Source organism: Uloborus diversus, chromosome 6, assembly GCF_026930045.1.
Source record: "Uloborus diversus isolate 005 chromosome 6, Udiv.v.3.1, whole genome shotgun sequence".
NCBI lineage: Eukaryota > Metazoa > Arthropoda > Arachnida > Araneae > Uloboridae > Uloborus > Uloborus diversus.
Window position 1 is genome coordinate 88,354,766 of NC_072736.1, and position 15,642 is coordinate 88,370,407.

Consider the following 15,642-nt stretch of genomic DNA (forward strand, 5'->3'; position numbering starts at 1 on the left):
AAAAAATCAGTTGCAATGAAGGTGGTTGCTCAAAGAAGTATCAACATTGGATTGCTTAAACAACAAAACAAAATTTTACTACAAATAGAAAAGAACTACTCAAAACAATTGTTTAAGCTTTTATTTACTGAATTTAGCTTATAGGAACAATTGTATATTTTTGAAATCAGAACACTTTTACTCTTTCAAAGTATGACGAAAGTATGGACCTTTCTATCATTTTCTTTCCACAATTTTTCCACTAGTAGGCTCAGATGGGTAAAAGGGAATATGGGGTATATTGAAACAAACTATTCCCACACTTCTGTTAATTTTTCAAACTAAACTGTTGGTGAGTGAAGACTAGGTAACATTTAGAAGATATTCTAAGAGTTCCACGTGTTTCCAAACAATTGTGTAAGCGTCATCATTGTTTAAAGATGACTCTGAAAAAAGTTTTTTTTTTTTCAAAGTTTAGTAATTTTACATTTTCTACTCCAGCAGGCCTACAAATGCGAAGCAATTATTTTCAGTTAGTTTTATTTGTTGCATGGAAGGTTACTAAAAACATTTATTTATGAAGTTCAACCTTCCAGCCATTTTTGATGAGCAATTTAAATCTTTCAATTTACCCCATACATACCGTACCCTGGGATAAATGGAAACAACTAACTACCTAACAGCATGATCTTGAGGGTGACGGATCTGGACCAAATTCTGGATTTAGGTCGATTTGCACTAGATATAAAGCTAGCTGAAGTGATTTGACCTCACCGGGTGTCCCCGTCTGGGGGGTGATACCCAAAAAGAATTTGTGAGTTTACAAAAGTTTAAAAACTTTATTCCAAATAAATTTCCAAACATTTTAATTTTTAATTTATCAAACACAGTAGAATCACCACTATTGACAGCTGTCACATTTTGGCTGAATGACACCCTTCTGGGTGGAAGGCAGGGTTGCCAGACGTCCGGGATTTCAAGGGACAGTCCCGTGTTTTGAAAAATTGTCCCGCGTCCCGGGGAACTTCCATACGGGACGGCTAAAGTCCCGTATTCTAGCCAATAACAATATTGTACAAAACGAAACATTATTTTAAGGGGGAAAAAATGTTGAATAAAGAGCAATAAAAAAATCAAAGAGCAAAAAGTTCCGAGACGGCTGACTCTATAGTAAACTGTTTGACTCTTACTAAAGCATTGATTGAGTCAGACTTGGATTTACAATTAGTTTCATCATTTTCAACCGACAGTACCAACGCTAATTTTGAAACAAAGCGGTCAGTATATACCCTTCTTAGAGAGCAAAAGAAAAATTTACTAAAGTCAAGATGTTTAGCTCATATAGTTATCACTGCATTTCGCCAATGCTGTTGTTGCTTTAGAAATTGATGTCAAAACTATTGTTTTAAAAATGTATTCACATTTTTCTAGATCTACAACTAAGCAGAATGGCCTAAAGGTGTTTTTTTAGTTTGCTAAGCTAGAGTTTAAAGAGCTACTAAAACATAATCCGACACGATGGCTAAGTTTAGCTCCACCTGTAGATCGACTCATTTAATCTTGGCCTTCTCTCATGAATTATTTTATAAGCGATGGAGAATCCATCCCTCAGCCCCTCAGAAAATTATTGCAATCATTTGAAGATAAGTTTTATATGAATTGTTCGTCACTAAAACCTACAACACACCTACAAAACATCTAGTTGGTTGAAAAATACGATGTCTGACTGAGGGATTCCAGAAATTTTTTGAAACAGCTCTGAATTACATGAGAAAGTGGTTTAATTTCACAGATAAAAATCTCCTTTTTGTTTAAAGACCAATGGCTTTAATGAATAAAGTAGTTTTCTGACTTGTCAGCTATTGTAGAACAGTTCCTTATATATTGAAAATAAAGTATCAGTAGATGATCTATACGATGAGATTTCAACAATAAAGGAAGTGCTTAATAGCTTAGTTGCACCAAAAGATATGAATGAGGACGATAAGTGGCATATGATGCATTAAAATTATTTTACTCATTCAGATTTCTCCAATGGCTGGTATGGAATTGGAAAAAAAGTTTTGCTGTACGATTAATAGCATTACTATTTCAGATAAAGTAGTCACATTTAACAAGAAAATTTTTCGATTGCACCGTTTAAGTATAGCGAACGCAAGTGAAAAACTAATTAGCACCTGTTTCTATCAACGTCGATATGTTTACTGAGCTTCGTTCTATTGCTTGCTTTATTCTTTGAGTTAAAGTTCCTTGAGAAATGTGCTCACCCATAAACATACTAAGAGAAATCTATGGAAAGCTATTATAACAGGATTGTTTATCACTCCTTAAAAATACATAACCAGTGATTGCCCTCAACCTCAAAAATATCCCACCTCCTTTCACTCTCGAAGCCTGTCCCGTATTTACTGTTCTTAAGTCTGGCAACCCTGGTGGAAGGCGACACTCAAAACGGATTTATGTATTGATAAAATGTACAAGTTCTTCAATCCTGATCGCCCCCCCCCCCCACCAATATTTCAAATTATATTTAACCCCAAAAATGTAGTAGCATCATTAATTGTGTTTGTGCCAGGGGTTACCTCTGGGGGCAACCCACAAATGAATTTTAGATTTAAAGAATAAATTCTTGAATTCTAAAATGTTTCCTGAATATTTTAAATATAATTAATGCGTCAAATGTAGTCGTATCACTACAGAATTACACCCTTCTGAGGAGTGTTACCAAAATCTGTTTAAGACTTAATGAAGAACAAATATTTGAATTCTGAAGTGTTTTTCCCAACAAAATAAGACCATTTTCTAGATGACCAATGATTTATTTTAATCATTTATTTCAATGAATAAAAATTTAGTGCTACTCTCTTGAATTTAAAGTAATTTTCTATTTCACTGAAATTCAAATGGTATTATGTTTAATATTTAGGCTAGTGATGGTCAAACTGTTGTAAATTGCATATCTGATCTTCCTATTTGTCAGTCACAAATTGAAAAAGTAACAACTTCTGTCTGTGATCCTGATACCAATTATGGTAAGTCAAAAGCATTTTACTGCTACTTTCAACTACTTCTCTGTCATAAGCTAAGAATTTTCATGTTTGAATTTTTTAAATTTTATTTTGTATATAACCTATGTACTTATATCCAAAAATTATCTTTATTTCTTATCTCCTATATTAACATTGTAGTTTTTAACTGACTGCGCATGCACAACGCAAAGGAGGGTAATGTGTTTATGAGTCTATTTATGTATGTCCCCTTGGCGGATTTCGATAAATCTTACGTCAATCGGTTTGTCTTAACCTTGGGAGTGTCACTAAAGACATGAAAGTAATCAAAATTCATCATATCAAAAAAAGTCACCATATTGTCAATTCGGAATTGTGTCGCACACTACCTTCGTGCTATACAGCATGCGACAAATGCAGGTAGCGTTTTCGCTGCCTGAATTTTTTGTTTACCAAGTCTACTAATTCGATTTTCATCTCTAACATGTTGCATTTGTTTTTGCTGTGATTCGGGGGACTGAGTTTCGCTACGGGTTAGTTTTGGGAGAAAGATTTGACTGACGGGGGACTTTTCCATGCTGTTAATGTAGCTGTGGTTGACTTAAGTTCGTGCATTTTTGCTAAAGGTCAAGCATATGTAGCTTTAAGCCCCAGTAAGGTCCCTGGAGGGACTAATAAATCAGTGGTTCAGACCAAAGGTGCCCATATGCAAAAAAAAATAAGGGGGGGGGCTCAAAAATTTTCCCCATGGTTTTGCAGAATTATTTTCCCCATGGAAACCAATTTCAATACAGATTAGAGATATTAAAATTTGACATTTTTAATAACTTATACGTTAATGGCCGGAAAAGAAATTTTTATACATTTTTGGAAAGAAAAAAGCACTAATCGCATGAAAGTTCTCATTTCTAAGTGTGGGGGGGGGCTTGAGCCGCCACTTGCCCCCCCCCCATATGGGCACCCTTGGTTCAGACTACTACAAGTTACTTAATAACTCTCTATAACATAAACTCTCTCAATGAACTGACAAGATTGCAAAATTTACCGTCTCATAATCATAATGACTAAGTCAATGAAAATTAACTAAAAAGGGTAAAATAAAAAATAATATTTAAATTAAAAAAAAAAACCTGACTGCGTGAAAAACAAAAAAACTAAAATGAGAAAATTATAAGCCCAGAAGTTTAGAATTTTATTTAGTATTACTGAATAGCTACTCCATTGAAATAGTTTTATAATCGATACGCACGTAAAACAAATCATAAATTCAAAAGTAGAATAGAAGGATCAACAGTCGGGGCCCATTCAAATTTTACGGGGTTCCTTGACTGGTCAAAAAGGAATGGGCCCCAGCTGTTGATCCTTCTATTCTGCTTTTGAATTTATGATGTGTGTACCAATTATAAAACTATTTCAATGGAGCAGTTATTCAGTAATCTATACATATAATAAAAGAAGATGTTTGTTTGTGTGTGTGTATGTGTGTTGCACGCATCCTGGGAAAATGGTAAAGCCTAGAAAGATGAAATTTGGTATATAGGTGCAGTTTTTACCAACAGTGTGCACCTCGGGCTTCGATTTTTGATATTTTAATTAGAAAAAAGTTATTTAATGTTTTATGTGATTTTAAGCACTTTTTAGTACTTTTTACCTCACAAACCCCGAATCAATGGAGCTACGCAAATATTTCATGTACTATAGTGTAGGAAATTTAATTTTAAAAGTGATGACTGAAAACATTTTGAGAACAGATCAATTTTTTCATTTTTTATGAATTTTTAAAAAACCTTTATTTTGCATTTTTTCCTGTGTTTAAATTTTTTTCTGAACTCATCCTCAAAAAAGTATACAAGATTCTTTTCTAAAAATTAAGTATGTAATAGTGAAAACATTTCACCCTCTTCAGAAAAAAAAAGTTTTCGAAAGTACACAATGGGTTTTTTTCTACAATTTTTTAAATGCAGAACATTATCATATTTTCACGCATCGGTCACTCTGTCAAAAAACCTTTTTCTCTTATCTGCTGACGTCACACCCTGGATTTCGATTCGGTATTGAAGGATCGAATCTTAATCGCTACAATGTTTATCTTTTTTTTTTTACTATATTGCTTACTTCTACATTTTATGATGTCATGACCAAGTATTTTTCCGGCAGCACTTGCTTTTTTTCTTTCCTTTTTTTGTTTTATTTAGGGATTACATTTATTTATTTTTCCATTCCCCCTACCCCCACCCCCACGTTGGACGTTTTGCTGTATCTATATTGCGTTAGGTTTCATAGTTGTTGCATTTAATTCAATAGAAACATCGAGATTTTTTTTTCTTTTGCAAACGCTACTTTTTGCATACTACGGGAAATTTTGTATATAACTTTTTTTTGCTGTACTTTAATTTTAAAAAAGCAGTTTTTTGAGTGATCTTTGTTTTTATTAGGGAATGGGCGGAAAGGTTAAAATAAATAGAGATGGAGAAGAAAATTTAGAGATAGATCATAAAGGTAGATAGCCACCGAAAGCGGCAATCTTGGTGTAAAAAGGTGAATGGCACGAAAAAAGATAGAGATGGATTGATTAATACCGCTGCCAAATTTATTTAAGCAGCTTCCGAAGACGAAAAACTTGACATAAAAAGGTGAATGACAAGTTAGCCAAACAGCCGCCATAGTTTTTCTGCTTGCATGAAGGCAAATGGCGTAAAAAGGGGAACCAGCTGGTCGTCGCAGGCGGCTAGTACTTAATAAATTCTAAACTACTGGGCTTATAATTTTTTCGTTTTTTTTTTTTTTTTGGTTTTTACGTAGTCGGGTTTTTTATTTAATTATTATTATTTTTAATAAAAAGCATTTTTTGATCAACCTAAATCAATCAAATTACTTGATTCAACAATTAATAAACAACTGTTTTCACAAAGCACAATTTATTAAGTAATACTCCAATGGACAAAATTATTTCAATTTTTTTTTTTTTTTTTTTTTAATCATAACTCAGGTCAACTTTTTTTTCCCATTAAAATCAAGATGAATTATTGAAAAAATAGTTCTGAATTTCCTATAACTCATCAATTAAATTTAATAGAAAAAATTTTATTAAAAAAGGTGTAATTTTGATATTTTATCATTAAGTGAAACCTGGAGAAAATTATGAACTCGAAGAAGAAAAATCCTGTGCTAGAGTAAAGTTTTGTTCGAATAAGTTGATTTAAAATCAAAGCATGAACTAATGTTTCCATTAGGGATAGTTAGTTGCTTTATTTTTCAAAATTAATGACAAACATTTAAGTAACACTGTTAGACAAAGCTATAAACCCAAAATATTTTAATGATCTAGTTTAATGTTTTGTTAAAGTAAAGATAAATAACTGACAAAATAGTCCTAAAATCCGAAATGATTCATCACTTTGATAAAACAATAAATGTAATTTGAAACATGGGCAACTTGAATATCTTATCATTAAGTGAAATCTGAACTAAAGTTAAAAAGTCAAAGGTCAAAATTCTTGGCTTAAAGTAAAATATTGCTAGAACAAGTCCTTTTAAATCCATATCATGTATCAATGTTGCTATTGGTGATCATAAGTTGCTTTATTATTCAAAATTAATGACATATGGTAAAAATATGGACTAAAAATAAAAAATTATGTATGAAATTCTAAATGTCTAGGTTTTTCCTTTCAAATGCGTATTTTGGCTGGAAAATTAAATAATTAATTGTCATTAGGTATTATTTTTTTCTTTTAGGATAAAATAGAACTTAGGACAAACATTATACAGTACACTCCCGATTATCCGCGAGCGGATTATACGCGGGGCGGATTATCCGCGAGCGTCTCGGGAAAAGAAAAAAAAATAGTTAACTTAATCCTTGTAAAGAAAATTTTTGTTCTTCAAAAACACGGATCTAAAATCAATTCGCCCAAGATTTTTTTTTTTTTTTCACTTTTCCACGACAAGTGCTCCTTCTCAAAAAGCGTGAAAGTCGTTATGCATGGTCATCTACTTCTGTTGGGCACGAACCTCGAGGGAAACCATTCAGCTAATTTCGGTAATAAAACACGTGTTTTTACTGAAGACCCCTCGTTTATCCCCTAAGGAGCGTAAGACATTAGTACATAACGGTTTTCAAAGGAGAACTCTGGTATCATTCCTTTTATCATCTGTTCCGATTGGGGAAAGGTTAGGAAAACCCCTACAGGTCTTCTGGGAATTCTCTGATGGGGTGGTCTTTTTTGTTGTGAGGGCATTGGTTTCACTTCCGAGCTGTTGAATGTTTAAAGGTTGACAGAAACTTCCTACTCATGGTTTAAGTTCTAATTTTTAAACTTATAGAGCTTCTATTACTACATAAATAATGGCTGAAAAACGAAAGAAGATTATATTGATGATTACGCAAAAACTGGAGATGATTTCTAAAATCGGAAACGGTGCTTCAAGAAAGCAAATGTGCTTGGAATATGGAATAGGGGAAACAACAGTGCGAGACATTTTAAAACAAAAAGACAAACTGCTGACATTCGCTTCAATGTCGGAAAATGCTTCTAGGAGAAAAAAACGCAAAACTATGAAAAATTCTACTTATGATACCCTGGACTTGGCTTTGGCAGAATGGTTAGCACAGATACGAAGTGAGGGTACTCCTGTGTCTGGTCCCATTGTTGCAGCAAAAGCAAAAGTATTTTTTGATCTTTTGAACCTGCAAGGTGATTTTGATGCGTCGTCCGGTTGGCTAACACGTTTCAAACACCGGCATGGAATTCGTGAAATCGGACTTCACGGGGAAAAGCTAAGTGGCGATCAAAACGCAGCCGATGAGTTTAAAAGTGAGTTTGAAGACTTTGTGCTGTCTGAAGAAATTTCTGATGAACAGATTTACAATGCAGACGAATCAGGACTTTTTTGGAAATGTCTTCCTTCTCGCACGCTGGCATTTGAAAGTGAATGCCAAGCTGCGGGTCACAAAAGCAATAAAGAGAGACTGACAATTATGTCATGCAGTAACGCAGCTGGGAGCCATAAGCTTCGGCTTCTGGTTATTGGAAAGTCTAAAAAACCTCAATCATTTAAGGGTACCCGAGGAGAGAATTTACCAGTTGATTATTTCAACCAAAAGAAAGGATGGATGAATCAACAAATATTTAAGGAATGGTTTGATAAGGTTTTTGTGCCGCAAGTGATCAAATGCCTGGAGTCTAAAGAATTGCCCATAAAGGCTGTTTTGTTAATTGATAGCGCACCCTCACACCCAGCTACTAGTGTGCTTAAGTCTTCGAACGGGCAAATTTTTACAAAATTTCTGCCCCCAAATGTTACTGCGCTTCTTCAACCAATGGATCAAGGAGTAATTGCATCCATGAAGAGAACGTACAGAACAAAGCTGCTAGTATCAAAAATCGAAGAAGGTTGCGATCTCAAGGAATTTTGGAGAAATTATAAAATTCTTGACTGCATCTATGATATTGCGTCTGCATGGGACACAATAAAACCGTCAACTCTTGTAAAGTCATGGAGGAAACTCTTGCCACGGGTTGACAGAAACACTTCAAATAAAGAAGAAATCGAAGATCTGTCTGCACTTTCTCTGGTTGACTTGGCAAAGTCAGTTGAAGGGGGTGAGAATGTCAATGGAGACAACATTCAAGAATGGTTCCGCTGTGATGCTACTGAGCCGGGCTTGGAACACCTGACAGATGAAGCTATCGCAAAAAGAGCAATGGGAGAAAAAGAAGAAGAAAGTGAAAGTGAAGAAGACGAGCCCAACACACAGCATAGAATGACATATGAAACGGTACTACAACACGCTGAAGGACTACTTCAATATTTAGAGGAGCAAGATGAGGACGTGCAATTGACTGAAAAACTAATGCTGCGAAGAGTGCTGTCACGAATCGGAAAAATGTGTTGTCGTAGCAAGAAACAAACACAATTGACTGATTTTTTTATAAAACAGAAAATGTAACTCAGTTGTTTTGGTATAATATTTTCCTGTAGAAGAGTGTGATGTAATTCATCGAATAAATTGTCTTGCCCTGGCGTTATCGTAAGTACACTTTTCTTTATAGATTTTATGTGTTGTAGAACTTGAAATACAAATAATTTTTAACGTCGCATCTATTTTAAACGTATCACGTTTTATGTAGAATACAATCATTTTCAAGCAAAAGATAATTTTATCTTCTTTACTTCTGGTTTTAAACTTTTTTTTTGGATTATCCGCGATTTTCGTTATCCACGGTACCTGTGCCACTCAATTCCGCGGATAATCGGGAGTGTACTGTAGTTAATTGCTATTTTCTATGCAACCTTCTCCCCCCCCCCCTTTTTTTTTTGATTACTTAAGCAACAATTCCATGTTTTGAGTAAAATGCAGGGAGGTCAATGATTGGAGGTTTCTAAATGAATGTTTGATATTTTGTTGAATCATTAAATGCTATTGTTGTTCTTTAAAACTCAAAGGATTTTGAAAAGCCTGAAGTTTTAACCTTTTACATTAAGTCGTCGAAAAGTATGGCTTTCAGAGATATTTAAAAAGCCATTAGCCAAATTGCTGCTTTAAATGCTCCCAAGGAGCACCATTGCTTGCTGCTCATTACCTATACGTTCACTTTCAATCCATGAGTTGATCTGCACCATTCCTTGCCGCATGTTGCACATCAGTGAGATAAGAATATTCTTGCTGGTGTCTAAAATTGAATTTATCATTTTGTTTGTAATCTCAGCTTCAATGAGAGAGCATCTGCCTCTGACTTGGTGATTGATTATTTCAGACCAATGAGTCCAGAACAAGGACTGCAGTGTCTAGTTGCCTTAACCTGGGTAACATTACATGTAGTTCTGCCTCAGCTTACCGTTCTGGTTTAAGGGCGTTAACTTACTGCTTATTACTCAAAAATTGGTTTCAAAGAAAGACGTGGAAATTTTGTGTTGATGAAATGAGCAAAAATGTAGTAATGATAAAAATTATTGGTTTGTAATTTTCTTCCAGATTCATATGTTCACATGCTATGTAAAAAATATATATATAAATTGGGATTTCACTTGTATTCTGACGTACTGCTCTCAACTAATGGAAAGTTGGGCGCTATTCTATTGGTTATAACAATTCTGAATTTGAATGAAATAGCAAGCATAAAATTTATTGAAAATATATCACAATTCAATTCATTTTCATTTATTAAAATGTACTCATTTTAATATAAACAATATAAATTTTAATATAACATACAAATAATTTTTGTAATCAAAATTGCATTCATTTTAGAAAGAAAAAAATGTGTTTTTTCTTTTCCAGTTATTTCTTTGAGGATGTACTTTTTGGAACCTACATACGCAGACCTAATCAAAAAAGGAAATTTGAAGTTTTTTAAAGTCAAAATGATACATGCTGTAGCTAATGCTATTGAAATACCAGTTTCATACATTGTAAATGCTACACTATCTGTGTTTAGACAAGTATTCTTAGATTTTTGTATTTGTTCGCCACAAGACTTAAGTAATACTGAACTTGGAAGAATCATTTTGAAAACTCAGAAGTTTCTGAAAAGTTTACAATTTTCTGCAGTATTAAAAGGATCTGAAGATTTAATCATTTCTTCAACTGATATGGCGTAAGTTGCACCTATTTACTTAAATAGTTTTTAATTTATTTCTTTTCTGAAATCTTTAAACTTTTACTTGAATATTATATTGGTTACTCTACAATTATATAAAATTCTGTTTGAACTAGGGAAGGGGGAGGAGGAATTTAATGATTTAAAACAAATACCTTTAGATTTCAGCTCCTCTTATTAATTTTGTTTTCGCTGTAATTGTGGAAAAAAAATATGTCATTTTGTTTTTTAAGTTTTAATGAATGAAAATATTATTATAGTATTAGAATTAGTCCTTTTTATGGATGTTTAATCATAGCATCTAAACAACAGGTACAACCAGTAATGGATGCGGTCAACAGGTATTTACCTGGTAGGCCAGTCATGTTTGAGCCACATAGCCCAGTTTGCAATCCGGTCTATGAACTGAAATGCAAAGTAGGTGCTTTTAAACCCCTTGCCTGTCATGCCAAACTCTGTTCAGGCAATGCAAATGTGTTAACTTTGAGAATACCCAACCTGAGTTAGAAAGCAAGAGAAAAATCCAAGTGAAGCCTGAACTCTGTTCGTTCATAAATATGTAAATAAATGGGGATTCTTGTTTTTCTAACAAAAAAATCTAAAAAAATTCGGCAGTATCGTGCCATTCGTCGGATTTTTGTAATTTTTCACCTCCCAATTTCATTTAAACCTTGCTATATTTACAATGTTGAAATCAGACAATGATAAAGAATTCTTGTTTAGCTGTTCTGTCACATGCTCCTTTCCACGTGTCCCTAACTGCTGGCTGACCTTGGTAGGTCACCTAAGATTGACGTTTAGCGCCGTCCAATCTGAGCACTGAATCGACTGGGACACCATTAGGCCTTTTGATGATGTTTTGCCTTTTTGAAGGCCAATTACCATGGTTGTGTTTGATCCTGTGCCGAGTGTAGTGGGAGGGTATAGACTTTTTAGAGCCTTTGGTCAAGCAAATCAAATCTATTCCTGATTTGGCTACAATTGCAGTGTTAAGAAAGTCAACCAATTAAAAAATTAATGTTGGCACGGACACGCTTCTTAGTAGATTCTTGTGAAAAGAATTTTTTTTGATCTTTTAGACGACGTCAGGACTCTGCGTTGTGGAGTAGGGGGGAAAAATACCTGCGGTCGCACGTACCTGGGGTACGAAGCAAGGTAGACAACGTTCTGAACTGTGTTCCAGAGGCACAACTGTTGTTGTGCCGTTTCATCATTAACATTGTACAAACTGTACGTGATTTCTTACAAAGTCCTCTGTTCATTTTAAAGTGTCGTTAAAAAATCATGTATGTTCATTTTGGTGAATGAGAGACTGTAAATAGTGTAAATATATGCAAGTAGCCCAGACTACATGAATAAATTTTTAGTTCATGTAAGCTGTATTGTCATTTGGCAAGATACATGTAACACAAACATTAAAACTACACTACAGTTCCTGATCAGATACCAGCAGAAATTTTGGGGCCCTTCATAAATTACTTTTACACCCCCCTCCCTTCCGTATTGTTTACCCCATGTCCCTATATATATTTCACCCCTCATTTTAAAAATCTCGGGTTCCCTTCAGGCTCGGGTCCAGGCCAACAGGTGTCCCTTCTCCCCCTCCTGTGCACACCTCTAGGTACCAGTATTTCAACAGAAGAATAAAACTATTCTGAAAGTGAGAACAAAAGTAAAAATCTTTTGCGCCAAACCCAGATATTGCTCTGTTTGAATTACCTTCCTCTAGCTCTTCTGAAATTCCCATTCTAACAACCACTAGTGGGTGCAACAATTGACGCTTCAACCTCTCATTAGTAGTACTCATTCGTAGTCGTCTCCTCATTAGTAGTCGACATTAGTAGTACTCAAGTCAAGTACTATTAATATTAAATTAAAAATTAAAAAAGTAAACCAAACCAACCTGATATCAAAATGAACTTCAAGGATCAAAACACATATAAAATTTAAACACACTGAAATTTTTCTACATGACGGCGGAAACACGGAAAATGAAAGTTGTTCACTCCAGAAATGTTGGTTGCACCTATTTGTCTCTCTCTTTCTCAGTAATTTTCAAGCAGTGTGTATTATAACTTCCTGTTCTCTATGATCCATGCTCTGCGACCAACTTCAACTCGTTAGACCTAATCTGGAAAGGGTGGCAGTTGGTAAATATTTTGTCATTTTACATGATTCAGATAAGCAAACAACTATTTACTTAGCAGCTCTTGATCATCAACTAAAGAAATAAAATTACTACTTTTAAAATATATGTCTCAAAAGAGAAACATCATGCTGTCAGAAAAATTCAACTGAGAATTTTTTCATTGAAAAGTAGACTATTGAGATGTTATTTTATTATTGTTATGGAGTGATGGAGATATTTACTTTACGGCATCCATTGCTATGTATTTTTAAAGCTAAGATTGAGAATTAGAAGTTTACAAAACAAATATGTTTTAGGCAGATCTTATTGTTGTTATCAAGCAATCCAATTGCCCAAATGGGCATTTTAGAAAGTTTGCGTTTTCATTGAACTTTTGTTATTCCAAATTTGTAAAATTCAACGCTGGCTTGTAAAAGTTTTTTATAGTGAATGAATTTACTGAAAAAAATTATTTTTTAAATTTCTCTATATGCTTTTCTAATTCTGTAATATACAAAAAGTCATGCATTACATATAAGGCAAACCTAAATCAGCTGTGCAGATATGATTAAGGATCCTTTCTTGATAATTAGGGCAAAGCATAAGACTTGGGCATGTTGCCAAAACCAGCTGGGTTTTTTAACTGTTTGGAAAGACTTCATGACATTGATGTCTATTAAGTAGTTCTGCTGCTTATAAATTTATGGGGAGAACATGTAACTTTTGTTACAAATTTCAAATTAGGTAACAGGTTTTGCCAATGTATGTGCTTCTAACTTTTTTCTACAAGAAATAGTGTTTGCATTGTTTCATTTAAAACTTGGTCATTTTACTGAATTTTCAATGTTTTTTATGAGCATGGTTGGAAATAAGGAATATTTGAATAGTTGTACATGAGTGTTACAAAATATTTTCATTGTACATTAGTTTATTTGTTTATTTCTTTTTTTTAATACCAACCACTATTTATTTTTTTAGGATTCATCCATCTATTGTCACTACTTTCACAGATCATGAAGGATTCCGAACATTATTGGTTATTCCTATTATATGTGCAATATTTTTGTTATCAACTTTAACAGCATCTCTCATTAGATTATATATTATGCAAAAGCACAAGCCTCGTCGCGCTGTTGAGTCTTCTGCAAATGCAAATGAATCGTCCACAGAAAGTCACATCAACAGGCAAGGAAGCTCCTCAGCTTTGTGAACTTTTCTATTTTAGTGTTACGTTTTTTAAATATTTGTTTCCCAAATATTGTTTCCTGAAGCAAAAACATGAGTACTTTTATTCTACTGTACAAACTAAAATATAGTATGTATTTACATATACAGAAGCTATTTTAATAAGATGTTTGCAAATGTATTATGCCTGAATAAAATTTATATGTACGTTATTGGGATGAAATTAATTTTTACGTATTACTTTTTGTACCGTTAATATATTAAAGTTCGTGAAATACGTTGTAGGAAATATTCTTGCAAAAGTTATAGAATATTTCATAGAATGAATATATTGATAATTTTTGCTTGAATTGTATGTAAATATTTTAACTCTTAATCATTATCTCGATCAATCATTGCTCTGTAGATAATTATGAAAATCATTTGAGCTTTCAAGTTGCTGAGAAAAACACATGAAACTAATATATTAATGTTGTTGATATACAGTATAACTTCAATTTAACAATACCCGATATAACGATTTGGTCAATTTAATGATACAGTTCACTGGTCCGGATTTGACTGTATTAAGTGTCTACGCTCCTCGATTTAACGATAATTTTTTCCAGTCCCTTGAAAATCATTAAATCAAGGTTATACTATATTTTGATATGAGATTTTGATAAGGGAAACATTTCCTATGTAAGACAAAATATTATTTTTCACTATATCTGTACCTCAGAGTCTGACTAACGTAACTCCAAAAATTGTGGTTTTTTGTTTTTTAGTGCATTGCATGTAGAGCAGAATGCTATTTTGCATTGAGCCATGTGAACGTAATCCTAAAATTTAAAAAAAATCATATGTAATAATTTAACAATGTTAAAAGAGCGCGAGTCCAATTATTTGTATGCACCAAGCGACGTTTTTTTCCTCTCTCCTCTCTAAAGTTGCAATTATGTAACTTAAGTTGTTCTGGCTCTAAGGTACAAATATAGGCCAAGTTTTTACCACATAGTAGTATCTAGATAGAGACATTGTTCTCTTGTTTTGCCGCAATAATTTCTGTACGTTTCCTTGGTGTGTGGCAAAAGTTTCGTCTTTTTCATGACCAAAATGGTGAATGTATAGTGTATATTTGTGCATACATATTTGTATATATATATATATATATATAATTTTGCAGAAAAGAACAAACTTTTTTCTTTTGCTTAAAAGCTACATTTTGTCTTTGAAATGATTGGATTTCAATTTAAAATTTAAGTGAAAGCACCATGTAACAATGAAAAAAAGGAACCACACAAAACAGAGCTTGAGTCATGCAAAAAAAGCTTTGACCCATAAATAATGAAACTAAATATTTTGCATACTTTAATCTGGGTTGAGTAAAACGGACTGGTTTGTGAGGACATGGCTTACTCAGGGTGGTGACAGAAACTGGAAAAAAAAGTTCCCTGACTTTTCCCTGATTAAGTTTACCAAATTTCCCTGATTTACGCTACCAATGATAATGGTTTCCTTTCTTTGTCCTACCTAAAAAGCATTGCATATTAAATTAAATGCAGTGTTTAAAACGGTTTACGCTGTTAATCAAAAATATATTTTGAAAATTTTGGTAAAAATAGTATATTAAATTATTGACAGAGAAATATTGTAGGAAATCTAAAACAAATACTTTACTTCCAGGAACCAGTTAGCATAAGAATTCTAAGAAATTATTGAAATCACTCTTAAAGACATATCTAATCATGATAAAACT

The 15,642-nt window shown here is 33.4% G+C and overlaps 1 protein-coding gene across 2 annotated transcripts in view; it reads left to right on the top strand.

Annotated features, from left to right (window-relative positions):
• LOC129224005 (ciliated left-right organizer metallopeptidase-like) overlaps nucleotides 1–14,107 on the top strand; it is a 78,913-nt gene extending 64,806 nt beyond the window's left edge. For both annotated transcript variants that reach the window (XM_054858398.1, XM_054858399.1), the window contains 3 exons: nucleotides 2,906–3,011; nucleotides 10,273–10,588; nucleotides 13,698–14,107. In XM_054858398.1, coding sequence (XP_054714373.1) covers nucleotides 2,906–3,011; nucleotides 10,273–10,588; nucleotides 13,698–13,929 — 654 coding nt within the window. In that variant the 3' untranslated portion in view covers nucleotides 13,930–14,107. The remainder of the gene's footprint in view (nucleotides 1–2,905; nucleotides 3,012–10,272; nucleotides 10,589–13,697) is intronic.
• Nucleotides 14,108–15,642: the final 1,535 nt, after the last annotated feature.